Below are 12,674 nucleotides of genomic sequence, written 5' to 3'. Positions count from 1 at the left end.
CATGAAAATAAAGAAAACGCATGGAGGTCCTTGTTGAAAACCTTGTGTTAATGAGCTTTGGCTGACTCTGTAAGGTTCAAAGGACACTTTAGAATCAGTAGCCCGGCTGTCACGCAGCTCGCACAAGCCAGTGGCTGCCTGCGGTGTCAATCAAGGAGATTACGGCTACGTCACTGCGCTGCGATCGCCGATTGGTCGAGCGTCCACCATAATCTCACTTGTCTGTCCAGTTAGCAAGGTTTGGGTCACCATGTTGGATCAAATGCTTATCTTAACGTTGCTCCGTGTTTTAATAGTTTATCATGCCGGGTGACACTTCGTTGTCGCGAGCCCAAAGTGTAAACTGTTATCGGAGTGGCTTCCCGGTTCTTTATGACAGGAGCTCTTCACGACACGTTCTCGACGGAGAGGAAGGATTACTGTTTTGATTTGGAGACACGGATACCCATTAGCTAGCACAGGTTGACTAGCACGGTGTTTTTCTGCAGCAAGCAAGCATTGAGACGCTTTCATCTTTTTGTTGGCTTCATCGAGTGCTTGTGTGTCAACTTTGTCCACCGGCTGTTTTGTTTTGACAAGACTGTCGATGGCGGGGAAGTAAGTTGCGAAAACAGCCTTTCTGCGATGTTTTCTCATCTGCTATTTTGAGTCATGCTCAATTCTTATCCAAGAAGGAGGCGGATTGATGCGCCCATCTCAGGTAGATCTCAGTAATATGTGAGTGAGAGGGGTCACCAAGACCTGGGCCTGCCTGCTGGAAGTTGGGCCTGGAGGACACAGCACCTCTGTACTGGACCAGAAGCGTTAATTACCACTTACCACAGATTACCACTATTGGCCTACACATATAGACACACACAGACACATCTAAGGAGACTTGTATTTAGAATAATTGATGCATCTTCCAAGCAGACTGGAGCCCAGGTGGCAGGAACAGCGTGTGGCGAACTTGGACACTTTTACAATATGATGGCTCTTCTTCTCCATGTGACAAGTGTCTGATCCCACTATACACTCAATCAGACTTTCATTAGCAGGGGGGGGGACGCCATCTCTACCATGAGGGACATTTAGGGGCACCATTTTTTTATTTATTGAGGGGTGGGCGGGTTGTTTTTTCTTTGTTTTTACTTAGTTTCCTTTGTCAGGTCTGGATAGAACTAAGACTTGGTTTGCCACATTTTACTTCCCTGCCATACTCATTTCAGATTTAAGCATCATTTGAACCCTCAATGTTTTTATTTAGTGTTCTGGAAGTTTAATTGATTGTGCTACAGGAGCCTGGTAGCTACTGCCATCACTTCAATTAGGCAGTGAATGGCTCTTTGCGGCACAACAGCTTCAAATGTTACAAAAATGATGGCTGCTTATAACGGTGGCTCTTCGGTGGCTGCCCATCACCCTCATCACCACCACCAGCTGCAGCATCTTCCGCCTCCACACGTGCATTGTCACCACCACGCGGACCAGCATCACCTGCAGCATCCGGGCTCCGCCGCTGCCGTTCACACCATCCAGCAGCACACCGCCGCTGCCGCTGCTGCTGCCGCTGCCGTGATGCTCAACCCTGGTCAGCAGCAACCTTACTTTCCCTCCCCGGCCCCTGGACAGGCCCCTGGCCCCGCAGCAGCTGTGGCCCCTGCCCAAGTTCAAGCTGCTGCTGTCAAAGCGCACCATCATCACCACCACCATCAACATCATCAGCAGCACACACACCACCTGCAGCCGCAGCTAGATATAGAGCCTGACAGACCTATTGGCTATGGTGCGTTTGGGGTTGTCTGGTAAGTACAAGCACCTCTCGATGTTCAATGTACTTTATTGGCTCCTTACACACTCTCAAGACACTTTCCAGTAGATCCCCCACCTATTTGCATCCACGCATATTCGCAGATTTCTTTTCTCGCAGATTTCTTTTCTCTGCTTTAAATTGTAAATAGTTTTTTTTAATGGTCACTGAAATAGAAGGTGGTGGGATGGCGCTATACGCAGAAGAAAGAGTGCTGCAGCTATGAATCCAACAGAGGGCCATTAAAGTCTAGAGCACCTGTGTCAAACTCGTGCCCTGGAGGGCCGAGACGCTGCAGGTTTTCTCTCCAACCAGTTTCTTCAGCAGGTGATTTAATTGATGAGCTCCTTCCCTCAAACTGAAGGTGTTGATAATTAAAATCACCTGCTTTAGTGACTGGCTGGAAAGAAAACCTGCAGTGTCTCGGCCCTCCATGGCATGAGTTTGACACCTCGGGCTAGAGTCTTGCACGGGTCCAAATTTAAAAATCCAAAAACGGCCTACCCAACAATAATCAAGATGGTAGGGAGGGGATAGACTGTCAAACTTGTGATGTTTGTCTGTAAGTGCCTCCGCAGGTTGTTCCTTTGAAACAGTACATTGGCTTTCCCACTGCATATTTTGTGGTCCAGTTTTCTTTTAAAAATCCAATTTTCTCTGTCTTTTTTAAGAGTTGATAGAGCCATATTTAAAAAAATTTTAGCAGTCGTCTGCTAATGCTGCTTCCTTGTTTTGTGTATGCCTGGCGGTTGCCCCCTGCAGAGGGGAGGAAGTACTGTATGAACAAGCATTTTTCGAGTTACACTGGTTTACATGATTTGGGTGATGTATGGGGGGCCAAACAAAAAGCTTCAGTGTACCTGATGTGGCCCGCAGGTCACTTCAAGAAGATTGCTGGTTGGCCAAGATACTGACCCCCAGTTGCTTCTGATGCTGTGTCGTCAGCAGACGAATGTGATAACAGTATCAGCGCTTTGAGTACCTCGAAGGTAGAAAAGCTGTATACAAGTGAAAGTCCATTTACATTAAGGACCACTGGTATAGGCACATAGGCACTTTTAAGGCTTTTTACGGATGGTTCCATTATTCATGTTTTTTTTTGGTTTTTTTTTGCTGTTCGCGGGGGCACGGCCTTGAAACGTGACCGCACATGAATAGCGGGGATCTTCTGTATTACAAAAAAATGGCTTTTTTTGTCCCTACTAATTTAGCCAAATAGTAAACATCATTAGGTAAGAAAACATCATTAGTAACCACAGTCACCATAATGATAACAAATTAAATAGACCTCACGTTGAAAACACAACAATGTTTGGCAGTGGCGGTCGGTGCATTTGGTACCTGGGCCTTCAGTGGGCCAACAATAATTTTTTTTTTGCCGCTCTGAGATTACCGTGACTACAATATTTTACCAATGTAAGTCCCCTTATCTTCAGATACACAGTCATCAATGCGCCTGACTTATGTTACTAATAACTTCGAGTTAGTAATGAATTTCCATCAGTACAACGGTGCTTGTAAACATGGTGCTCAGCCAAATGTGAAGAACATAAATAGAACGGTTTGGTGATTAAAGTTAAGACAACTTAAAACATTTACACTACAACATCATCTGAAGTGGTTCACAATCAGTATTGATCTAATAACATGACAAAAAGAGTAGGAGTAGTTATGGAGTAGGAGTGTGATCAGTATCTTAGCGCTTGCAGGAACAAATAGTTATGCGCATTTAAGACATTACAGTAAGACGTATAGAAGTGTTTTTATATGTAACTTAAAGGGGAAAATAAGCGTTTTTGGAAGCCGTGGCACATATAAAAGTGAGATCTTAATTAGGGGTGGGCGATACTGCAGATTTTGATATAAATCCGATTCTGAGTAAATATAGGGCCAAAGTTGCTGATACTGTTTACTTGAAAATTTTCTAGATTTTTCAGTGATTTTTGCCTTCAATTTGTTGATGATTATAATCAGAATAAAACACATGGCAAAGAGTTCAGGGAAAAAAAATGTCAAACTTGTTTGAATAATTAATAATATATAAATACAACAATATAAGACAGTGTAAAAATATGAATAAAATAATGCAATGATGCGCTCTTATTACGTACAATTATTTGAACATACCAAGTCAGTAGTGCAAAATAAGTAAACAAAAGCAAAAACTGTTGGCTGTCATTTGTATCATTTGGCTTTTTGCCCCCAATTCCCTCATGTCCCGGAGTTTATGAACAATATATAAATAAAACAATACAGTATCAACAATGTAAGAATATAAACAACACAACAGAACCACAGATATTTGTGAAAATAAGCATAGAATCGAACGGAAAAAAATAGATCTCATCAGGCTGGTATTGATCCGATACTGATCCACTCACCCCTAATTTTAATATACTTTGTCCGTATCTCAATGTGGAGCAATCTGTAGTGGACCTCTTTTAAATGTTGAAAATCACAGTGAAATACAGTAGTGTTGGAACCAAAATAGCCGCGGTTAGTGTGAGTTGTCAAACCACAACATTGTCTTTAATATATATATATATATATATATATATAGAGTACCTTACAAAAGTGAGTAGACGCCACATATTTCTGCTAATGTTTTAGGAAATCTTTTCATGGGACAACACTGATACAACGTAAAGTAGTCATTGTACGTCTTGTACGTATAACAGTTTACTGTCCCTTCAAAATACAGTTAGTCAACACACAGTAATTAATTTCAAAACCATTGGCAACAAAAGTGAGCATACCACTATGTGAAAATGTCTAAATTGTGCACAGTGTGTCAGGATTTTATAATAGTTTAGTTTGGCTACCATTATTTTCCAGCGCTGGACCTTGCGCTCCTCCACCTTCTGTTTGAAATTGCCCCATAAGTGCTCAATAGAGTTCAGGTCTGCAGACACGCTTGGCCAGTCTGTCATATTTCTCTCTCAGCTTCTTTCAAGGCAGTGGTGGACTTGGAGGTGTGTTTGGGGTTATGTTGGAATACTGTCCTGTGGCCCAGTTTGCTGCTGGCAACAATCATACATCTATATTCTAAACACAACCTCTGGATAGGACGCTGAGCTTGTGCACTCAACATTTTTGGGTCGACCCTGGCCTGTTGTATGGTAGCATTGTATGGTCTTGGCCATCATTTCAGGGTGTTTACAATCATCTTATAGCTTGGAACACCTTTTTATGTTGAGCATCAAATCCCCCCCCCACATCATCGGAGAATTATTTGCCACAAGGTGCCATGATGAACTCCCAGTCACTAGTGTGAGAGCGATAACACAAAATTTAACACACCTGCTCCCCATTCAAACCTGAAATGTGATAACACTAACAAGTCACACCAGGGAGGGGAAATGGCTAATAGGGCCCAATTTGGACATTTTCACTGAGGGGTGTACTCACTTCTATCCAAGCTGTATCAAAGTGTTGTTTGTTCAGTGTTGTTTTATGAAAAGGTATATCTCTATGTAAATAACAAATGATAATAACTTTGTCTCTAATGTTACTAGAATTCCTTTTATAGCTCAGACTGTAAAACATGCAGTTGTAAAAGTGTAGCGTTTACATTTTTGTTGAGTATACTACAAGGTCTTTGTTGTCTAGGCACATGATGTTTGAGTGACAGTCAGGGACAGGGATTTTCATTCCTCTGCCATCTGTTTTCCTTGACTGATCCTATTTGAGAGGGTTTACTGAAGGGTGCTTCAAAAAGGTTCCTCCCTAGACCTGCTACACTCCTCACGAGGCTTTAATCTCACTAACCCTGGATTTAAATGCTCTTTGACTCATCAGGGAAAGGTGGCCGAACCTGAGACCATGTGAAAAACATGCTATACCAGGATAGCATAACTCCTTTTCCACTCACATTAACAAACCAAAACCAAACCACTTGGTGATCTGAAAATGAATCACTTTTATAACTTCAGTTGTTGTTTTCAAACAAGAATTGGGGGCAGACGTTTCAATTTATTTTGGATTTTCTCTTCATTTACACAGGTCCTAAATTATACATACAGTATATACTGAAATATCATGTGGTGCTTGAAGGTCTGAGAATGTCTTTGAACCTGACAAGGCCAAGCCCTGTTAACTTCTATTTAATGACGCCAATGAGTGACTGAAGTTGGTAGATTCTCTTTGCTTGCATAAAATTATTTGTTGGACAATGGATCAACCAATAATCAGAACAATGGGAAAGTCCACGGACAGCCTGTGAAGATCTAAGGAGTTCAAGGGGCTCAATAATAACTTCCCCATAGATTAATGAGAAAAGTCACATTCCCCATGGACAGAGAGCAGACAGGACCAGACAGTACTATAAGGATGCCTGTGAATAGTCTCATTCATCCAGGTCATTGAATGGAGCGCAACTGTTGAGGTTGTTTAGAAGACTTTTTGCCTCATTCGACTAGGCCTCATCAGTTCATGCTGATCAACTAGGTGGGACAGCTTCAGTCTGACTAGGCAGGACAGCCCTAGTCTGAGGGGTTGGTGCAGGATCCAAAGTATTTATCCTCTCAAGGTAGAGACATGTCGAGGCAAGAACGGTTTTGCTGATTGGGTGGATTCGCCTAACTCACGAGATGATGCACGAGACTGGGTCCACGAGAACGACGCGAAACGAGATTCAGCTTTAATCTTAAAAGTACAATAAAAAAAATACAGTATGGCCGGACGAACAAACTTTTTTTTTTATTTAACCGTGTCACAAAACAACGCAGGTACGTTTTTGAAATGCTTATTGTCCCACAAATTGATGCCAAACGATGTAAAAAAAAAATAAACCACTGTTATGATATATATCATAATCACAATGTATAATAATTAGGGATGTCACGAGACACTCCCTTCACGAGACGAGGCGAGACAAAACACGAGATTGGGTCTGCGAGAACGAGACAAGATTTTAACATTACTTTTAAGAAAAGTAGCATAAAAAATATGACATACTGCAACCTACTAATTAAATTTTCTGTGTATGTTACCAGCCCCGCCTCTACTCACCCAGACAAAGACTGTATGACTGACAAAAGGGCTCACTCCATTCATGCCATGTTCTATGGAACAAACGCGTCAAGGTGCTGAAACCAATGCAAAGAGTGAACTCTCTTCCTGCCTGTTCGGAGGCGGGAGGCGAGGAAAACAGACATGCTTGCACATACATCAGGTTAATTTTCCTTTTATTGTGTGATCAGTTAATTTATTAGCATTCCAATTCTCGTGACTGCAAGTCTTTTTTTTTTTTTTTTTTTGGGGAACGTTTTAATCTTGCGAGATCTTGTGACACAAGATCTTGTGACTTTCCTAATAATAATATATCATAATAATGCAATATTTTTAATATGTAATCTTTCACTCTGTAAAGTTGGGGAATTGTCGTTAGTGGCATGTATTTTCATTATGATGTATCACCAATGAATCAATATCGGTGAGTATGTAACCGATATTAACATTCTGTTGCTCCGTTCCTGTGTGTCTTACTGTACTGCTCCCTGCTTGAGTACTGGTCCCCCCCCCGTTTTTTACACCATGGTAAGCTGTGACTTTGTGAAACAATATAACACTACAGGAGAACATTCTGTGGTAACTTAGCTGTAACTTCGTTGCTAGTCACAGAATGAAGTTGACATCAGAAGTGTCGTTTCTTGGTTTTTCTTTACTTCGTAACACAACATACGTTCAACATGCGTCTGTAACACTTTTTCGGGTTTCTTGTTCTGACTTCCTGAACTACTACTTCTACGCTCTGTACAACCTTGCGAATTAGCGACACCTGTCGTTCAAACATGTCATTTCACATAACTATCACATCTATTGCACAACACTACCATATTCTTAACTATAATACAACCATATTTAAATTAACTAAACACACACAAATATATATACAACACATTCTATTCTTTTTCCACACAAATTTTAGAGAGTGTATTACAGTGTTTTAACATTGTGTAAGTTGCATCTCTGTCAGATAATCGAATATAGATGTAACTGTTAATTCACATGGTCACCATTATCTGAGACTATTATACAGTGAAATAAAGATAAGCAGATATACACAGCGTCCCACTTGACTTCATACTTCCATGCAGGATTTACAGTGGCTCATACATTCACAAGTTAATGTCTTCATTAAAATTAGTTTGAAAATGTTCCAATTAATGTATTTACCGGTAGTTGTAATTTGATGTATTGCATGTTTTGAAAGCAGCTACATTGTTTGCATAAGATGTAGTTTAATCCCTTGTATTAACTCTAGTAACGTGATGCGTGTTTTGATTATTTATTTCGTTTGTAGTCAACGTTTCACTTTACTTGTTGTTTGCTTCAGCATTTGTTTTTGAGCTGTTTGCAAATACTCAGTGGCTGCAGATAGAACTTTTGAAGAGCTAGTAAATATGACTAATCGATATTGGTAAGATGTTTTTGTGAATAAGCCTTTTATAAACACAGTGTATTTGGTATAAAAGTGCCTCACATTAGCCTATTATCACTTTCAGCCTAATGCAGCCACTTGTTTTTATTTTAAAATCGTCAACCGTAGTGTCAAATAGTAGGCCAATTACCAAAATGCACTAAATGGATATATTTTAATTTCACAGGCAAAGTGGAAGAGTAGGGTGTGGAGCCACTTCACAAAAGACCCAACAGGCGTTAGATGCAAGATCTACAGTGTGCAAGTTTGGTAGGGCTCTAGCATCAGCAAAGCAAAGAACACTACAAATTTGTGGCAACGCCTAAATTAAATAACAAAGAGGCATGTCCTGATGTTACTAATTAAAGTTACTTATTTTAATACTGCTAGCAATCGAACATTTATGTAAATTTGGCAAGCCAAACGCATTCTGTACTGCACAGGAAGGCACGGAGGGGATTAATTGATTGACAATGGCCTATAGTCCTTTAGCAAATGAGGACCAATTAGGACAATGCGTGGGTTCTTCCTTAGCCAGTCAGGATGCAGAACACAAAGCACGTTCATACGCTGAAGGGGAAAAAAAAAAAAAAACACAAAGAAAGGTGAACTGCGATGTAGCGAGGGAACACTGTATATTGGATATCAGCTTTTTTTTTCAGCCTCCAATAACGGTATCGACTTCGGTCCCAAAAATCCCATTTCGGTCGGGCTCTGATTTCCTCACAGGCAACCAATCGTACCATCTACAAAACGTTTGGAGTATTTCTTGAAATGCTGGCTTTTCATTTGCATTAGAGAGCAGCATTTCTTTTGTGATGTAGCAAACTACACTTTCTGTGAATGCGCACCATTTTATGCCGCTCGGTAAATTGTCAATTAAACGTCTCGGTGAGTGTTGTTTTTTTTTCCCCAGAAAACTGGCTCGGGTGGATATGTTTGAGGTGGACACGTTGTGTTGCTACCACTTTCGAACTTTCGGCATACTGGTTCTTTAGTGTTGAAGGGCTCACCTTGCTGGTTGTTAATATTGCCATATGGGGGCTTTGGCATTTGGCTTTAGAATAATCATTTTTCCTCCTAATCTCTACTACGTTACCTTGCATTGCTCCTCACGAGGCTCCCTTGCTGCACTGTGTGTATGTGTATGTATGTATGTGTGTGTGTGTGTGTGAGCGTGAGCTACCCCGCCTGCCCCCACAGAGACAAAGCGACTGTATGACTGACAAGATGTCTCACTCAGTTGTTCTATGGAACGCCCTTGTTCTATAAATTGTCTTGGTGTTGAACCAATCCTCAGAGTGAACACTCTTCCTACTTGTTTGGAGGTGAGAGACACGGAAAACAGACATGCATTAAGTTATTGATTCTTTAGGAGATGAGGGGATTGATCTGATTCCACCCATACGACTGGCAGAGGCCCCACTCTATTGTATAAGAACTGTTATTTGGCACCACAAAAATACAAAACCTTTTGTTGTTTGAACATGCCTCTACATTTAGAGGGTCCTGCACCAATTGCTCAGACTTGGACTGTCCTACTTAGTCAGACTGACTAGTCTTTGAGGATGAACTGATGAAGCCTGCTGGGAAACCTGGAGGATTTGTGATCCATTCAGTGTCATTTTAATACCGTAAGGATTATGAAACAAGTTTATTTATACATTTCCTTTATTAATTTCATAACTGAATCACCGCTATTGCTGTGTACTATAAAGCTTGCCCGGATTTTATTCCATTTAGGAAATAATTATTGGGGTATGCTGTATATATGAATTATTGAAATATTCTGAGATGATCAGACCTTCTTCATAATGACTGATCCTGAAACTGCTGCTGGCTCCTCAAAGAACCATTTACAGTATTATAACTAATGGTACTTGTCATTCTTCTCCAAGGTCAGTCACAGACCCCAGAGATGGGAAGCGTGTTGCCCTCAAAAAGATGCCCAATGTCTTCCAAAACCTTGTTTCTTGCAAGAGGGTATTTCGAGAATTGAAGATGTTATGTTTCTTTAAGCATGAAAACGTAAGTGCACAGCATATTATGTACAAATACCACATTGTTTATTGCAGGTCCTAATACACACATATTGTTTTTATACTGTGGTCAGACTATCTATATATAGCAGAGTTTAGACAGTTTAAAAATGATTTTCGTAAGCCCTGTTGGGAACACACAGTTTTGTGTGCCTGTAATGCTAATGACTTTTGTTAGTCCACGCCTGTCTCCGTTTTGAAATGACGGCGTAGTGATGTAATCAAAAAGCCGATGCAAATGTGTCAAACCATGTTTCAACTTTCTCCTCAGGTGCTCTCTGCGCTTGACATCCTTCAGCCTCCACACATTGACTACTTTGAGGAAATGTATCCTTCAAAATGCCATAATCTAATCTATTGCTGTAATTGTATCCCATCAGGAAAAACAGGGATACTATGGATTTATAGTTGTCCACCAAAATGTGTCATGTGTTTTCATGATATGAATCTATGAAGCCCAGGCTTAATTAACATTTACATGTTAAAATTTCAATTAGAAGCAGTAAGTAGTAATAATATTGCTGTCATTATGTTAAATTTGAACCAATTAAGTAGCTAGAACAGTAGCAACTAGTGATGCATGCCATTTTTATACAGATAACTTCCTGATTCTCAAGGCCAATACAGATAACTTTTTATATAGTGGTGTGAAAAAGTGTTTGCCCCTGTCCTGGAATATTAAAAAAAGCATGAATCCTACATACTTTTTTCTCGTGTGATGCCGTTTCATATTGACGATGAGGTCGGTCCCAAGTTCTGTGCCACCACGGGAAACTCGTGCATGACAAGATATGCACTCAGCTGCAACATCTTTTTACTGCCACACCGCCAATCAGTGGTTGAAGCTATTTCTTAATGTTTTCTGATTTATTGGTAAGATGACATATTTCCTCATTGGCACACCCCTAGTAGTAAGTGTTTTTCATTTACTGTCAGCTTCAAGATTTGTTCCTGGAAAATTAGAATTTGATTTAATTTCTATGAAACCGGTTTGAAGTATTTAGGTTGAAATGATTTGAAGTACTGTAGAAATAATCCTTATAGCATCTATTTCACATTTATTTACATTACATTACATTTACATTATAATTACAAATTTGTTTGTAAAATTTATGAATTTTTTTTCAATCTGCATGAGGATTATAAAGATGTTCTCTTCTGCAAGGCGGCCGTGGTCCCAAAAGTTTTGAGAACCCCTGATTTTAAAGACAGTTATATTTGAATTACATTTGAGCAGCAGTGACCAGAGGCTAGGCAAGGGGCATAGTTACAGTTGAGTAAATGGCTTGGCTCTGGATTCTCATGATGACTGGATGGAAAAACATCAAAAGTGTGGCAGAGTAACAGTGGATAAGTGTTCATTTATGGAGAAAGAAGTATTAACGCAAGTGAACAAAGGGCATTTGTCTGTAACCAAATACAAGACCAACTGACCTCTCCCCTTGCCAACAAGGGTTGCTCCACCAAGTACTATGTTGTAAGTTATGTCACTCAGTCAAAAACAAAATACATTCTGTCTCTCTCTGTTAAAGTAAACCTAACATGACAGTTTTCACTGTTCTTTGTAAAGGGGTAAACAAAGTCAACAAGGGATCAAATATCAAATACGTGATCCCCCCCACCCCCCTAAAACACAGGTGTCACTCATTTTTCATAGCGGGACACATTGGAGTGATGGTTGCTCTCAGAGGGCCTGTTTCAACCTTCAAATTTGGATAAGTCTTAAGTACCGCAGCATTTAATGATTGTTTTTGTTTTACCATCAAATTGAGGCTAACAAATTTGTGGTAACCGTATAGTCACATATACCGTAAAACTACAGGTGGTCCTTGTGTTCCATTTTGTGCTCATTGCCATTTTTAGGACGCACTCATGTCAAATGAAAGTGAAAAGTGAAGTGAAATTAGTTTCAGTGGTAAATTCATGTCTATTTGAAAGGATCTGCTCCTATCAAATGGACAGTGATAATTAAGCAGTGTAGTAGTCTTATAATTGAGACTTTCTCGCCCCGATAAACTTGCCACTCCCTCCCTTGCTGCTCCCCTTCCAGTGTGCATGAAAACCACAGGGATGAAAGAATTTTTATTAATTTTTCATGACTGTTTCGTCGTCGAAACAGAACTTGAACGTAGGCCAAGGAGCTCCTGTATTGTACAGTTTATTTTAAAAAGGTTTGATAACAAAAACGTTATAATAGGGATATAAGAACATTGTATTATCGTGTTGCATCAAATAATGCGTAGAAAGTAAATATAATCACGATATAATATGTGATTATTAAAATTGGAACCTATTTGTGACTCACATGACAGAAAGCTAATTCAAAACTGCACAGGGACAACCAGTAACCAAGTTCATAGCAAAATGAGACTATGCCAATTACTTCAAAGCGTTGGTATGGTTTTATATCCTGATGTGCCGCATG

General features: G+C 40.2%; 1 protein-coding gene across 1 annotated transcript in view; it reads left to right on the top strand.

Moving 5' to 3' along the window:
- The first annotated feature begins 235 nt into the window (after nucleotides 1-235).
- Nucleotides 236-12,674, top strand: part of nlk2 (nemo-like kinase, type 2) — a 35,916-nt gene continuing 23,477 nt past the window's right edge. The window contains exons 1-3 of the mRNA XM_054794059.1: nucleotides 236-1,784; nucleotides 10,109-10,238; nucleotides 10,521-10,576. Of these exons, the coding sequence (XP_054650034.1) occupies nucleotides 1,318-1,784; nucleotides 10,109-10,238; nucleotides 10,521-10,576 (653 nt within the window). The 5' untranslated portion in view covers nucleotides 236-1,317. The remainder of the gene's footprint in view (nucleotides 1,785-10,108; nucleotides 10,239-10,520; nucleotides 10,577-12,674) is intronic.

The sequence above is a fragment of the Dunckerocampus dactyliophorus genome, chromosome 12, assembly GCF_027744805.1.
Source record: "Dunckerocampus dactyliophorus isolate RoL2022-P2 chromosome 12, RoL_Ddac_1.1, whole genome shotgun sequence".
In the NCBI taxonomy this organism is placed as follows: domain Eukaryota; kingdom Metazoa; phylum Chordata; class Actinopteri; order Syngnathiformes; family Syngnathidae; genus Dunckerocampus; species Dunckerocampus dactyliophorus.
This window is presented reverse-complemented; position numbering and strand designations above follow the sequence as displayed.